The sequence below is a fragment of the Tripterygium wilfordii genome, chromosome 10 (genome assembly GCF_013401445.1).
Source record: "Tripterygium wilfordii isolate XIE 37 chromosome 10, ASM1340144v1, whole genome shotgun sequence".
NCBI lineage: Eukaryota > Viridiplantae > Streptophyta > Magnoliopsida > Celastrales > Celastraceae > Tripterygium > Tripterygium wilfordii.
The window spans coordinates 9437910-9451564 of NC_052241.1; the positions used below are offsets into that span (position 1 = coordinate 9437910).

Here is a 13655-nt window from a genome sequence, read left to right on the forward strand (position 1 = left end):
TTGTTCGTCTGTCATGCTAAATATACCCAGCTTTGAGTATATTTAGCATGACAGTAGCTAGCTCCCACCGTGATTCCTGCCAATTCTCCCACCTGCAATGTTGGGGAGATAAATCACAGATGCCAAGTTTGAAGATTTCATATGTATCAACTGCTATTATTGCACTTCCTTATAAATGATTTTCTGAAGACAAAATGCATGGTACAGTACTTGTTTATTAAACCACGAAATGCATAGGAAAGCTTCTGTGATCAAATAGACAATTATGGTTCTAAACCTTGATGAAACAGTGGGTTTCACTTGCTCCACTACTGTAATATGTGCCCATCTGAGAGAGCAAATGGAAACTACTGAAATATATGCCCCTCTATGACAGCTTTCAATTTGAAGAACTGGACATATGGATATGTACCCATGCCCGACACCCGTAACCGAGTCCAGGTATAATAGAATGGAAAGGGAACAAAACAGCAAGTTGTGCAGATTATGCTATACAGTTATTGAGTATGATGAAAAAAGGAAGTTTGATGCAACCCAGAACCATGCTGAAGTGACAGACTAATTTACTGCCGCAGATCGTAAACAAACTCCTCAGTCCTCACTGCTTCCATTACTTTTCTTCTGCTTTACGCTGCTGCAGTGAAAGCACAAACAAACAAGTTTCCCTTGAAGACCACAGCTTTTGGGTATTGGACTAAGACGGACTTACCAATTTGGGCTACTACATTTATTCTTCTTGGCCCAATATTCACACACATATATCTGTTTAGTCCTGTCTGTAATTTGTACTGTTCATCTCTTTCAGAAGATGTCAGTCTTTGTAGCCGTTGTAACACACTTTCGAAATGAAAGAAAACTAAGATATTTTCTCTAATCTTCTTCATTCATTCTTCTTCTTCTTGTAAATCTTCTTCTGCTACATTCTCTAACTTGTGACAACACTTTGCATACACGAAGTTTAACAAGAATCGTACAAGTCGCTTGGGAAGGGAGTAACTGGACCAAACCATCTACCGCTGCCTATTCTCTGTAAGTAGAAAATATTTAACTGCATAACCACCAAATTGCTCTCTAAGCCTTTGAGGTTTAGTATCTGCTGGCATTTTGCCTGAACTTTCAACTTCTATAATCGGCCCGTTCATGGTTTCGAGAGGCCATGCATCATGCATGTCTATTCTGCAACTCAGGTCTCCTGTTCATGACAACTTTTTGTACTTCTTTTTTTGGGTGATTTGGGTCACTGCTATGATTATTATTAGGGATTTTGGAACAAGATCACTCATTAAAACAATTTTAACTTCACACTTATTTGATATAAGAACAGTTAAATTGGTGAGAACAGCAATGAAATTGATCGATTCTACTTTTAGGGTTTAATTATTTTTCGTATTTGTACTGACATGTCGTTACTTTTTGAGTGAAATTGTTCAAATCTACTTCAACAGAATCAAAATGTCAACGAGAAATAGTAAGCGGAGGGACAACATGTTGCAGTTCCGGTCTAATCTTGGAGCAATTGGGACTCTTATGAAAAGCTTAAATCTAAGAGAGCAACATGAACTGCTACTTCAGAAAACACCTTTCTGGCATTTGCTCAGTCAGTTCTTAGGAGGAAAACAGCCTGAAGTCAAGATAAGAAAATCTCATAATGTAATCGTGGATTTAATAAGAACGTATGACGAAAGGGAGAATGGATTCATGTTGGCAGGAAAGAAGGTAGAACTCTCTGAAAATGATATTACGCTTATTTTTGGTGTGATGTCGGGAGACAAAGAGATTTCCACTGTAAGAAAGATCCAGTCAAAAGTTTCATTATTCGTCTCACGGAGATTCAGAGACGTAAAAACTCTAAGGTCACCCAACATCAAGAGTGCACTACAAGAAGTAATTGAAAGTGAAGATGTTGATGATGTGGAAGACGTTGCACGTTTGTTGATGCTGTACGTTTGCCAAGCCCTATTCTTCTCAACAACTACGGATGCCCTTCCATGGACATTTGTTTATTATATTGAAGACTTGGAAGAAGTGAAGAACTACAATTGGTCAAGAGCCATAAAAAACAATTTGATGGACTCGATCAAGAATTTTGTGATAACTCCTGTCAAAGTGACAGGTTGTGTGACTGTGTTGTCGGTAAGAAACACAATACTGGTTTATCTTATGTTTCTCTTATTTCATATGGACACTGCAATGTAACTAATAATGCTCTTTATTTTACAGTACTGGTTTTGTGAACACACTAACGTGTTCAGCCCAGTTGACTACGCAAAGTTCCCAAGATTTCTGAAATGGGACCTTCAAAAATGGTCGAAGGACTTCAAGGACCAATACATCTCAACACTCACAGCAGATAAGGTAAAATTACTCGCTACTTACAATTACATTAGACTATTAATTGGACTTATTCGATTTTCACTGAATTTTTCTGTTTATAATGAAAATTTTACTGTTTTATATAAATTTAAGACAACAACAATAACAACAAAATATGAATTTCACTTCATATCTCACTCCTTGTTAAAACAGTGAAGTATTTTCCAGACAACAAGTTTCAGATGAACAATGCCAAACATTGAAATTCCACTGCATTTTTAAATCACTTGTTCACGTCCACTGATATTTTTGATGCAATTAATACAATATAATAAACTATATTTTGTACACAGGTTTTTGAACGTGACCTCATCCACACTGATGAGGAGACACAAATACTTGGAGAGAGTCAAGAAATATTTGAGTTCTATGATTTTATTGATGGAAAGCATGTATTGGTTGGGACATCAAAGAAGAGTATTTACACCACTGGTACTGACGAGAGCACACCAGGCATTAGGTCAGTTCCAAGTGACACTGGCGATTCAACTACTTGTGTCTCAGTCAGCAATGATGAAGGAATCAAGCTTCGTAAAACTGAAGAGAGCACACCCACTTCCATTGATGATATTGAACAACCAGAGACAACGAATCAAGACGAGTTTGCGCATTCTGAAATAATGAGAGAAGATTTGGAGAAAGCTCGAGACAAAGTGCTTATAGTTGAACAGGAAAAGGAGGCAAGGAATATTGAATTGCAGAAGCTTAAAGCTGAAAATGTGCAACTCGTTGCACAGCTTGAAGAAAAAATTGCTCAACTGGCAAAGTCTAGCCAATTAAATATCAACCTTCAAAATAAGTTGGAAGGTTTTCAAGCAGCAGTCAAAACAACAAAGCAAGAAGACAATCTTCAAAGAATAATGGTTGCTCTGGAGAAAATTTGTGAAAGAGTCAATCTTGAAAATGATGAACTAAAGAAGGAGGTGGCTGACAAGAAGCAAAAAATAAAGAGGTTGAAAGCAAGTCTCTCTGAGATAAAGAAGACAAATAATGACCTATTCGATCAAGGTAGGAACAGTTCACCTCAATTGGCAACAATGGAGCGGAGAAGGGCTGATGAGAATGTCGCAAGACTTGTTGAAGAGCAAAAGGTCTGCTAGTTAGTGTTAAGCTTTCACTAAATGGTGGAATATTTTGTACCATACTTATGTTTCACTTTTTTTGCTTTTTAATTGGTGTGGATTTATGATTTTACAGAGAGAGAAAGAAGAAGCGCTCGAAAAGATACTTCAGTTGGAAAAGCAGCTGGATGCTAAACGGGAGTTGGAAAAGGAAATTAAAGAGCTAAAAAGGTTACTGGTGATGAAGTGCCTTGGTGAAGATGATGCTGCCGTTCAAGAGAAGATGAAAAGGATGAATAAGGATTTGGAGAAGAAAGTTGATAGACTCGATGATATGGAGGATCGGTACAACATTCTAGTGTTAAAAGAGCGCCAGAGCAATGATGAGCTCCAAGAAGCTCGTAGAGAGCTAATATCGGTATTCATATGACCCTTACTTGCATATATGCTTTTTCTATGCGGTAGGTTGGGGGGGGGGGGGGGGTTGCCTTTGATTTAATGCTTCATATAATCATATTGCTTTGTTAAGCATTGGCAAACACAATTGACAGCATAGTGGTTGGATTATTTGAATGGATCAGGTGAACCATACTCAGTATTATGTGATAGTGATCGGATTTTTCACCGATTCCCTTGGCCTTGGAGCATTGGCAACTACTACTGACAGCATAGTTAATTGATGCTTATAACAAACATGCTTTGGTTTTGTTGCTATATATGTACATACTAGATATTCAAACCGGTTACTGTTGGATATCCCTTGCCTAAACATATGAGCAATAGACAATGAGGTAACAAAGGCATATCTGTTTTTGTAGGGGTTGAGTGAGATGCTGGGGACACACACTACTGACATTGGAATAAAGAGAATGGGAGAAATTGATTCAAAACCATTTCAGAACAAGTGCAAGGAGATATTTTCTCCTGACGAAGCAATGGTGCAGGCAGCCATCGTTTGCTCTTTGTGGCAGGAAAATTTGCTGGATCCGCAATGGCATCCATTCAAAATAATATCTAGTGAAAATTTTTTCCAGGTATGATATTCGAATAACTAAATTGTCACTTACATATTAGTCATTTTTCTTTAAAAGCTGTTGACAGATGGAATGAATAGAAATTATAGCTGATTTTTCTTTTACAACTGTCGTTATGAGTACTAGTTCTCTTGTGTTGGTCTTTTTTCTGACTATTTTCCCATGTCCTGGAGTAAATTGAACATTTTTTTCCTTCATTTTATGATCATGTAAATAGCTTGAAATTTATTCAAGTTGCAATGTTTCTTCACGATGCAGGAAATAATAGATGAAGATGACGAAAAGCTACGGAATCTCAAGGAGGAATGGGGATCTGAAATCTACATGGCAGTTGTAACTGCTTTGAAGGAACTCAATGTGTATAATCCAAGTGGGAGATATGTGATTTCTGAGCTCTGGAACTACAAGGAAGGAAGAAAAGTTACATTGAAGGAGGTCATGAGTTACATCTTGGAAAATATCAAGTCGCTTAAGCGTAAAGGACTTGAAGGTAAGGTTTGCTGTCATATATATAGAATTGGTTTATTAAGCAATATGAAGTTTGCTAATCCTTAGAGCCCGCACATAAATGTTCATTTTCTGTCTTTTAAAAATATACCCTGAAGGTTATGGACATAGCCATTAATTTTTGCGCTGCATGGTCTATACGCCAGTGGTAACATTTTTCTTAGTCTTTTTGGGTAGTAAGTGAAAATAAACAATTAAGGATGTGTTTGCCAGCCACCCGACTATCAATTATTGGGTTTACCTGTAACTTGTATGACAAGTAAACACGTGGCCCAGTGGACACAGGTTCGAATGTGTGTTTCTTGTGCAATTAATGTGTTGATTTTAAATAAATCCTGAATTTTTTATCTGCTCTTAAAGTGAACTCTTTTTTTTTTGCTTTTGATAAAGGAGTTTTAACTTTTTCCTGGATGAAGCTAATTGTTGACTGTTATCTACTGTCAAACTTTATAATACATGACGGTGAGGTTGCAAGCTTACGTGGCCGTATATATTGTACTTTGCTGAAGACTGAGCCAATGAAAGTCTAATGTTGTTTGCTTAACCTGTTGCTGTCAATATAAGTTTTTTCTATTTGCAGTTGATGCCTGAGTGCAGAAATTGAAGGTTATCTGTTGATCCTTTTGTCAACTCGAATAATTGGAACAACCATAATTCAAGTTACTTGCAAGATTTTGGCCAAATTTATTGTGTTATGTTTACTGTTTTGGACCTTTTGGTGCATCTTGTGAGTTGAAGCTGCAAACTTCTCACTATGCTTCAAAAGTGAGGAAAAAATGAAAACCAATCTATTTGATATGGGGGGATCCCAATGCCGATCCCAAGGTAGGTTATTTGCATCAAAAAATTGATCAAGGAAGAGACAAAATAATTTCCTTTGTAATTTAAAACCATTGAGCTCCCATATACCAACTGAAAATGGGAAAACCAGGGGATAACTTGCAATTAATACATGTAAAACAGTTACTCGTGATGCTTATTATAAGATGTTCGGAGCCAGAATTGGTAGTTCTCGTGGTATTTGGTATTTGGGTTATGGTTTAAGTTGAAAACTGTTTGTTCTGACAATATTGTGGTTTTGTGACATTCATGAGAAATGAGTTTGGGTAATCCAGCTTTATGATTTTTTATTTTTTTTTACATTACTGCACCTTTTCGCACATCTGGAACTCAAACAGACCTTATTAAAGTTTTATCTAACCATGTTTAACAATGAGATTCACTGCCAGGTGCTGCTGAAAGTGGAACATCAAGTTTGAAGAGGAAGTATAGTGACCTTTGAAGTGTAGTATTCAGGACCTTTTCTCCTTGGAACTCTACTTTATGCTGCTAGATAGCTTAATCTGATTATCGTTATAAAGGTAGTGTTTTTCTGTATGTCATGGAGTTACTTATAAACCTTGTTAATTCTGGTGTCAACTACATCACATTTCAACTGTAAATGTTTTATTGGGAAATTTTCTTAGTGACAAATGCTTGCATGTACTACATGCTCATTTGTCTCGAAGCTCTTATCTCCTCTCTGCCCCATGTTCCTACCTGCTCACATCTCTCTCTCTCTCTCTCTCTCTCTCTCTCTTATTTTGATGGGGGAGGGGAATTGGAAAAGAAAAAGAAAACAATGGTCAATGGTGATGAATCTTGGGGATAATATTGTGTTTTATTTTACAGGCAAGTTACATTGTGGAAACATAGGCAAAGGTTCTCTTGCTATGGAGTATGGACGAATGGGAGTAAAGAAGCTAATATATGATTATAAGATTAGGATAGACACTTGGAGCATAGGGTCACGTATTGGAAGACTTAGACGTAGATTTAACATAATGTGTATACATGAGACTAAATGGGTTAGTAAAAAATCTAGAGTAATTGAAGATATACATTGGAATGAATAAAAGTAGAAATGATGACAAACGCATACTTGGATGAGACTAAATGGGTTGGTCAATATTGCACTGGTAAAGAAATGATTCTTGAACTTGTTTGTATCATATTGAATGGAGTTGGATGCATGATTTAATAAAAAAAAAGGGCCCAATATTGCACTGGTAAAGAAATGCAACCCCGAAGCATGAGGAGACAGATTAACTTGACTGCTGCAGATTTTAAACAAACTCCTCAGTCTTCACTGCTTCCATTACTTCTCTTCTGCTTTAGTCTGCAGACTGCAGTGATATAAATGTAAGCACAAACAAGTTTCTCTTAAAGACCACAGCTTTTTGGGTATTGGACTTAGACTTACCAATTTGGGCAACTATATTCAAAAGATGTCAGTCAGTCTGTACTCTGTATAGCCGTTGTAACACACTTTTCGAATGAATGAAAACTAACATATTTTCTGTCTTCTTCTTCTTCTATCAATCTTCTTCTAGTTCTTCTGCTACATTCACAAACTTATGACAAGATTTTGTATGCACAAGGTATAGCAAGAATCGACCTTCACAGTTTGGATCAACCATCTCCCGTTGCCTATTCTCTGTAATTAGAAAATCTAACTGCAAAATCAGGTATTTACTTATCCTCCTCTACTCTGTTTCTTCTTCGCCTTTTTTTGTGTCTCTTATACTGGTGAGATTTAGTATCTGTCTGAAGCCTTAAAGCATTTTGCCTCTACTTTCAACTTCTATAATTGGCCCGTTTGTGGTTTTGAGAGGCCATGCATGTCTATTCTGCAACTCAGGTCTACTGTTAAATATTAATGAGATCCTTTCTACTTTTTGCTTTGGGGGGTGAGGGGTAGGTGTTGGGTCACTGCTAGTGCTATGATTATCTTCTACTTCCAACTTCTTCTTCTTTTTTGTTTTTTGGTATTTGTACTGGAATATCATTGTTTTTTGAGTGAAATTGTTCAAATCTACTTGAAATTTCACTATTTTATTGATTTACACTGATTAATCTTCCTTGATTATTTTGATTCTTTATTTGTCTTTTTTTTTCCCCTTATAGTGGTGACTAAGCCTTTGAGATTTAGTATCTGCTGAAGCCTTAAAGCATTTGATTCTATTCTCAACTTCCATAATTGGCCTGTTCATGGTTTTGAGAGGCCATTCATGTCTCTATAACAGTTACAGTATTGCACTCACAAACTTGCTGTTCTATTCTGCAACTCAGGTCTCCTGTTCATGAGAAGGACCTTTTTTGGGTGCTTTGGGGGTGAGGGGTAGGTGTTGGGTCACTGCTATGATTATTATTAGGGAATTTGGACCTCATTAAAACAGTTTAACTTCACTCTTATTTGATGTAAAAACAATTATATTGGTGAGAACAGCAATGAAATTGATCAATTCTACTTACAACTTCATTATTTTTTTGTATTTGCACTGAAATATAATTGTTTTTTATTGTTTTTTGAGTGAAATTGTTCAAATCTACTTCAAATATCACTATTTTATTGATTTTCACTGATTAATCTTCCTTCATTATTTCAGAACTACACAACAGAATCAAAATGACCAAGAGAAATGGTAAGTCACTAGCGATCCTCCTATCATCCAGAAAGCAGAGGCAGTTCCGGTCCAATCTTAGCGCAATCGGAAATCTGATTAAAAGCTTAAATCTAAAAGAGCAACATAAACTGCAACTTCAGAAAACACCTTTCTGGCATTTGCTCAGTCAGTTCAAAGGAAAGCAGCTTCAAGTCAAGAAAAGAAGATCTGATGATGCAATCGTGGATTTAATAAGCATGTATGATGAAAGGCAGAATGGATTCATGTTGGCAGGAAAGGTGGAACTCTCTGAAAATGACATTACACTTATTTTTGGTGTGACGTCGGGAGACACAGAGATTTCCATTGGAAGAAAGACCAAGCCAACAGATTCGGTTTTCGTCTCGAGGAGATTCAGAGACGTAAAAATTCTGAGCTCATCCAACATCAAGAGTGCACTGCAAGAAGTAATTGCAAGTGAAGATGTTGATGATGCAGAAGACGTCGCACGTTTGCTGATGATGTATGTTTGCTTGACCCTATTCTTCTCAACAAGTGGGGATGCCCTTCCATGGGCATTTATTCATTATATTGAAGACTTGGAAGAAGTTAAAAACTACAATTGGTCAAGAGCCATAAAAAACAATTTGATGGACTCGATCAAGAAATATGTGAGAACTGCTGTCAGTGTGACAGGTTGTGTGATTGTGTTATTGGTAAGAATATTGTGTTATGTGACTAATCACTGCAATGTGACTAATAATGGTCTTTATTTTACAGTATTGGTTCTGTGAACACACTAATGTGTTCAGCCCTGTTGACGATGAAAAGTTCCCAAGATTCCTGAAATGGGACCTTCAAAATTGGTCGAAGAACTTCAAGGACCAATACATCTCGACACTCACAGCAGATAAGGTAAAATTACTAGCTACTTAAAGTTACATTAGACTATTAATTTGACTTCTACGATTTTCATTGCTTTTTGTACCCAGGTTTTTGAAGGTGACCTCATCCACACTAATGAGGAGACACAAGTACTTCGAGAGAGTCGAGAAACATTTGAGGTCTTTCATATAATTGAGGGAAATGAAGAATTGGCTGGGTCATCAAAGAAGAGTATTTATGCCACTGGTACTGACGAGAGCACACCAAGCATCAGTTCAGTTCCAAGTGACACTGGCGATTCAACTACTCGTGTCTCAGTCAGCAATGATGAAGAAATCAAGCTCCGTAATACTGAAGAGAGCACACCCACTTCCATTGATGATATTGAACAACCAGAGACAACGCATCAAGACGAGTTTGCGGATTCTGAAATAATGAAAGAAGATTTGGAGAAAGCCCGAGACAAAGTGCTTATAGTTGAGCAGGAAAAGGAGGCAATGAATCTTGAATTGCAGAAGCTTAAAGCTGAAAATGTGCAACTCGTTGCACAGCTTGAAGAAAAAGTTGATCAACTGGCAAAGTCTAGCCAATTAAATATAAACCTTCAAAATAAGTTGGAAGGTTTTGAAGCAGCAGTCAAAACAACAAAGCAAGAAGACAATCTTCAAAGAATGATGGTTGCTCTGGAGAAAATTTGTGAAAGAGTCAATCTTGAAAATGATGAACTAAAGAAGGAGGTGGCTGACAAGAAGCAAAAAATAAAGATGTTGAAAGCAAGTCTCTCTGAGACAAAGAAGACAAATAATGACCTGTTCGATCAAGGTAAGAACAGTTCACCTCAGTTGGCAACCATGCAGCAGAGAAGGGCTGATGAGAATGTCGCAAGACTTGTTGAAGAGCAGAAGGTCTGCTACTTAGTGTTAAGTTTTCACTAAATGGTGGCATATTTTGTATCATACTTATGTTTCACATTTTCTGCTGTTTAATTTGTGTGGATTTATGAGTTTACAGAAAGAGAAAGAAGAGGCGCTCGAAAAGATACTTCAGTTGGAAAAGCAGCTGGATGCTAAACAGGAGTTGGAAAAGGAAATTCAAGAGCTAAAAAGGTTACTGGTGATGAAGTGCCTTGGTCAAGATGATGTTGCCGTTCAAGATAAGATGAAAAAGATGAATAAAGATTTGGAGAAGAAAGCTGACAAACTCGATGATATGGAAGATCGGTACAACATTCTAGTGTTAAAAGAGCGCCAGAGCAATGATGAGCTCCAAGAAGCTCGTCGAGAGCTAATATCGGTATTCATATGACATTTACTTGCATATATATTTTTTCTATGCGGTTGGTGGGGATGGGGGGTTTTGCCTTTGATTTAATGCTTCATATAATCATATTGGTTTGTTAAGCATTGGCAACCACTATTGACAGCATAGTGGTTGGATTATTTGAATGGATCAGGTGAACCATACTCAGTATTACTATTATGTGATAGTGATTGGATTTTTCACCGATTCCCTTGGCCTTGAAGCATTGGCAACTACTACCGACAGCATAGTTAATTGATGCCTATGATAAACATGCTTTGGTTTTGTTACTATATATGTATATACTAGATATTCTTCACTATTACTATAGTTCAAATATTTTTCTGCTAAACAGATGACCAATAGACAATGGGTAACAAAGGCATATCTTCCTTTGTAGGGTTGGAGCGAGCTGTTGAGGACACACACTACTCACATTGGAATAAAGAGAATGGGAGAAATTGATTCAAAGCCGTTTCAGAACAAGTGCAAGGAGAGATTTTCTCCTGACGAAGCATTGGTGCAGGCAGCCATCATTTGCTCTTTGTGGCAGGAAAAGTTGCTGGATCTGGGATGGCATCCATTCAAAATAATAACTAGGGGAAATTTTTTACAGGTGTGGTATTCAAATAACTAAATCGTCACTTATGTATTAGTCATTTTGCTTCTAGTATCCTTGGGGTTGCAATTAATCTCTGCTGCAAACTGTTGACAGATGGAATGAATAGAAATTATAACTGATTTTTCTTTTAACAGTTGTCGTTTTAAGTACAAGTTCTTTTATATGGGTCTTTTTTCTGACTATTTCCGCATGTCCAGGAGTAGATTGAACATATTTTGTTTCCTTCCTTTTTTGATAACATAAATAGCTTGAAATTTATTCATCTTGCAATGTTTCTCCATGATGCAGGAAATAATAGATGAAGAGGATGAAAAGCTACAGAGTCTCAAGGAGGAGTGGGGATCTGAAATCTACATGGCAGTTGTAACTGCTTTGAAGGAACTAAATGAGTATAATCCAAACGGGAGATATGTGATTTCTGAGTTCTGGAGCTACAAGGAAGGAAGAAAAGCCTCATTGAAGGAGGTCATCAGTTACATCTTGGAAGATATCAAGTCACTCAAGCGCAAGAGGACTTGAAGGTAAGGTTTGCTGTCTTATGTATAAATTTTTGGCTTATTAAACAATATGAAGTCTGATAATCCTTAAGAGTTCCATTTTATGTCTCTTAAATATATATCCTGAAGGTTATAGAAATAGCCATTAATTTTTGTACTGCATGGATAACATAATTTGTAAAAACGTATATAAGTTGTGTTCTCATCTGTTTGCCGATGGAAACATTTTTCTCAGCGACATGTTTGGGTGTGGTAAGTGAAAATAAACAATTAAGGCTGTGTTTGCCAGCCACCAGGCTATCAAATGTTGGGGTTTACCCGTAACTTGTATGATAGGCACACATTTTGCCTATTGGTTAAGTTAAACTGGTGCAACTTAGAGGTCACAAGTTCGAACCCCGGAAATAGGCTTTCCGCATATTTTGTGGGGATGAAGCTAATTGTTGACTTGTCCACTGTCAAACTTCATGGTACATTACGGTGAGGTTGCGAGATACGTGGCCGTATATATTGTACTTTGCTGAACTAATGAAAGTCTAATGTTGTTTGCTTAACCTGCTGCAGTCAATATAAGTTCTTTCTATTTGCATTAAACGCCTGAGTGACGAAATGGAAGGATGACTCATGTTACTTGCAAGATCATTTAGCTAAATTTACTGTAACCTTAACGAGGTGGTTAAGCGAATTTTCTTTTCTTATTGTGTTACATTTACTGTTTTGGTGCATTTTGTGAGTTGAAGCTGCGAACTTCTCACTTTTCTTCAAATGTGAGGACAAATGAAAACCATTCTATTTGATGTGGGGGTCTCAATGCTGATTCTGAGGTTATTTGTGTCGTCAAACATCAGATTAAGGAAGAGACAAAATAAAAATTGTTGCTTGTTTTCCTTTTTATGCAATTTATAACCATTTTGCTCCATATAGCAATGGAAAATGGGAAAACCATGGGATAATTTGCATGTAAATGTTTGGAGCCAGAATCGGTAGTTCTCGTGGTGTTGGGTATTTGGGTTATAGTTTTAAGTTGAAAACAGTTTGTTGTGACAGTAAAATATTGTGGTTTTATGACATTCTTGTGAATTGAGTTTGGGTAATCCAGCTGCATGAATTTTGATTTTTTACATTACTATTACTGCACGTTTTCGCATATCTTGAACTCACTCAGACCTTATCAAAGTTTTGACATACCATGTTTAACCATGAGATTCACTGCCAGGTGCTGCAGAAAGACGAGATCAAGTTTGAAGAGAACGCGGAGCGACCTTTTTAGTGTAGTATTCATGACCTTAATTCCTTGAAACTGTACCTAATGCTGCTAGATAGATTCATGTGATTATAGCTAGAAAGGTAGGGTGTTTTTCTTTTTTTATGCCATGGAGTTACTTATATACCTTGTTAATTCTGGTGTCACTCTCATTGTTTTCAGTAGTTGAGAAGTCATTTCCAACTCTTATTTCGAATTAGTCAGATCAGCATCAACTGGGATGAAATGGGACGAGTTACGGTCACCGACGAAGACTATTCATGATTTTGGATATTCCAAGGGCTTTCTTGCTCCAAACTCTGGGAGAAAAGTTACCACCATAGCTCCCCCATGTTGGTTTGGATCCCTAGACGAAGTTGTCATCTCAAATAAAGGGTTCTTCCCATAGACTAGTAACTGAAGTATTTGCAACAGAGAGCCCCGTCGTCGAAGGTCACCTGCTACACCACCAACACCGAAGAGACTATAATTTTATGGATCAAAACAAATGTGTTCAAATGGCCAACCAAATATTTTTAGGAAAACGTTATTCGGTGCCCTTAGAGCATTGAATGGACAGACGTAAAAATGCTCTAGAATTTGAAAAATTACGTGAAAGATCGAGTGTTTATCACTCATGATCATATCATAAACTAGTCCGGTACTCAATGCACCGGACTCCCCCAAACCTGAGTACCGGAATCCGCCA

The 13655-nt window shown here is 37.2% G+C and overlaps 2 protein-coding genes across 7 annotated transcripts; both read left to right on the forward strand.

Moving 5' to 3' along the window:
* The first annotated feature begins 145 nt into the window (after positions 1–145).
* Positions 146–7708, forward strand: LOC120007633. 3 transcript variants are annotated; one of them, XR_005470202.1, is made up of 9 exons: positions 146–1029; positions 1446–2133; positions 2221–2355; positions 2667–3464; positions 3571–3852; positions 4253–4468; positions 4727–4958; positions 6205–6336; positions 7348–7708. XR_005470202.1 is itself a non-coding variant. In XM_038857994.1 (8 exons), exons 2-8 carry the CDS (start codon positions 1453–1455, stop codon positions 6255–6257), a joined length of 2397 nt encoding a protein of 798 aa, XP_038713922.1. In that variant the 5' UTR covers positions 146–1029; positions 1446–1452; the 3' UTR covers positions 6258–7708. The 3 variants fall into 3 exon arrangements, 1 of the variants encoding a protein (XP_038713922.1); XR_005470201.1 differs by having other exon boundaries at positions 7396–7708; XM_038857994.1 differs by having other exon boundaries at positions 6205–7708.
* A 697-nt stretch (positions 7709–8405) lies between these two features.
* LOC120007634 (factor of DNA methylation 1-like) lies at positions 8406–13389 on the forward strand. Of its 4 annotated transcripts, none has more exons than XR_005470203.1 (8): positions 8406–9116; positions 9181–9315; positions 9393–10190; positions 10297–10578; positions 10985–11200; positions 11495–11727; positions 12920–13050; positions 13130–13389. XR_005470203.1 is itself a non-coding variant. In XM_038857995.1 (7 exons), exons 1-6 carry the CDS (start codon positions 8424–8426, stop codon positions 11723–11725), a joined length of 2355 nt encoding a protein of 784 aa, XP_038713923.1. In that variant the 5' UTR covers positions 8406–8423; the 3' UTR covers positions 11726–11727; positions 12920–13389. The 4 variants fall into 4 exon arrangements, 2 of the variants coding, with proteins under 2 accessions (XP_038713923.1, XP_038713924.1); XR_005470204.1 differs by having other exon boundaries at positions 13133–13389; XM_038857995.1 differs by having other exon boundaries at positions 12920–13389.
* Positions 13390–13655: the final 266 nt, after the last annotated feature.

What these genes read in the sequence shown, in the direction of transcription:
- LOC120007634 (XM_038857995.1), top strand. Translation starts at nt 8,424, where the DNA reads ATGACCAAGAGAAATGGTAAGTCACTAGCGATCCTCCTATCATCCAGA. An exon ending in CTCGTCGAGAGCTAATATCG is followed by an intron (nt 10,579 to 10,984) that starts GTATTCATATGA and finishes CTTCCTTTGTAG; the next exon opens with GGTTGGAGCGAGCTGTTGAG. An exon ending in CTAGGGGAAATTTTTTACAG is followed by an intron (nt 11,201 to 11,494) that starts GTGTGGTATTCA and finishes TCCATGATGCAG; the next exon opens with GAAATAATAGATGAAGAGGA.
- LOC120007633 (XM_038857994.1), top strand. Translation starts at nt 1,453, where the DNA reads ATGTCAACGAGAAATAGTAAGCGGAGGGACAACATGTTGCAGTTCCGG. An exon ending in CTCGTAGAGAGCTAATATCG is followed by an intron (nt 3,853 to 4,252) that starts GTATTCATATGA and finishes CTGTTTTTGTAG; the next exon opens with GGGTTGAGTGAGATGCTGGG. An exon ending in CTAGTGAAAATTTTTTCCAG is followed by an intron (nt 4,469 to 4,726) that starts GTATGATATTCG and finishes TTCACGATGCAG; the next exon opens with GAAATAATAGATGAAGATGA.